The sequence below is a fragment of the Nestor notabilis genome, unplaced genomic scaffold, assembly GCF_000696875.1.
Source record: "Nestor notabilis isolate BGI_N333 unplaced genomic scaffold, ASM69687v1 scaffold21293, whole genome shotgun sequence".
In the NCBI taxonomy this organism is placed as follows: Eukaryota; Metazoa; Chordata; class Aves; order Psittaciformes; family Psittacidae; genus Nestor; species Nestor notabilis.
In genome coordinates, this window is record NW_009922631.1 from 1 (window position 1) to 265 (window position 265).

Below are 265 nucleotides of genomic sequence, written 5' to 3' on the forward strand. Positions count from 1 at the left end.
CGTAGGACGGCAGAGCTCCCTCGCACCCTATAGCGGATCCCGGCTCCTTTTTGAACTTCCCACCTAATTTATTAACCCCCTGCCGGAGCCATGGACCCGACCCCCACTGTGCCCCCCGCGCCCGTGGCGAACTTACTTTGGATGCTGATCCTGGGCTTCATCATCGCCTTCATCCTCGCCTTCTCTGTCGGCGCCAATGATGTGGCCAACTCCTTTGGCACGGCGGTGGGCTCGGGGGGGGGGACCCCCCGGCAGGGCTCGGTCC

At 64.2% G+C, this 265-nt stretch overlaps 1 protein-coding gene across 1 annotated transcript in view; it reads left to right on the top strand.

Moving 5' to 3' along the window:
• Window positions 1-90: 90 nt before the first annotated feature.
• The window catches only part of SLC20A1 (solute carrier family 20 (phosphate transporter), member 1), a 7,350-nt gene continuing 7,175 nt past the window's right edge, over window positions 91-265 (top strand). The window contains 1 exon segment of the mRNA XM_010011726.1: window positions 91-265. This exon segment is cut by the window's right edge and continues 129 nt beyond it. Within this exon segment, the coding sequence (XP_010010028.1) occupies window positions 91-265 (175 nt within the window).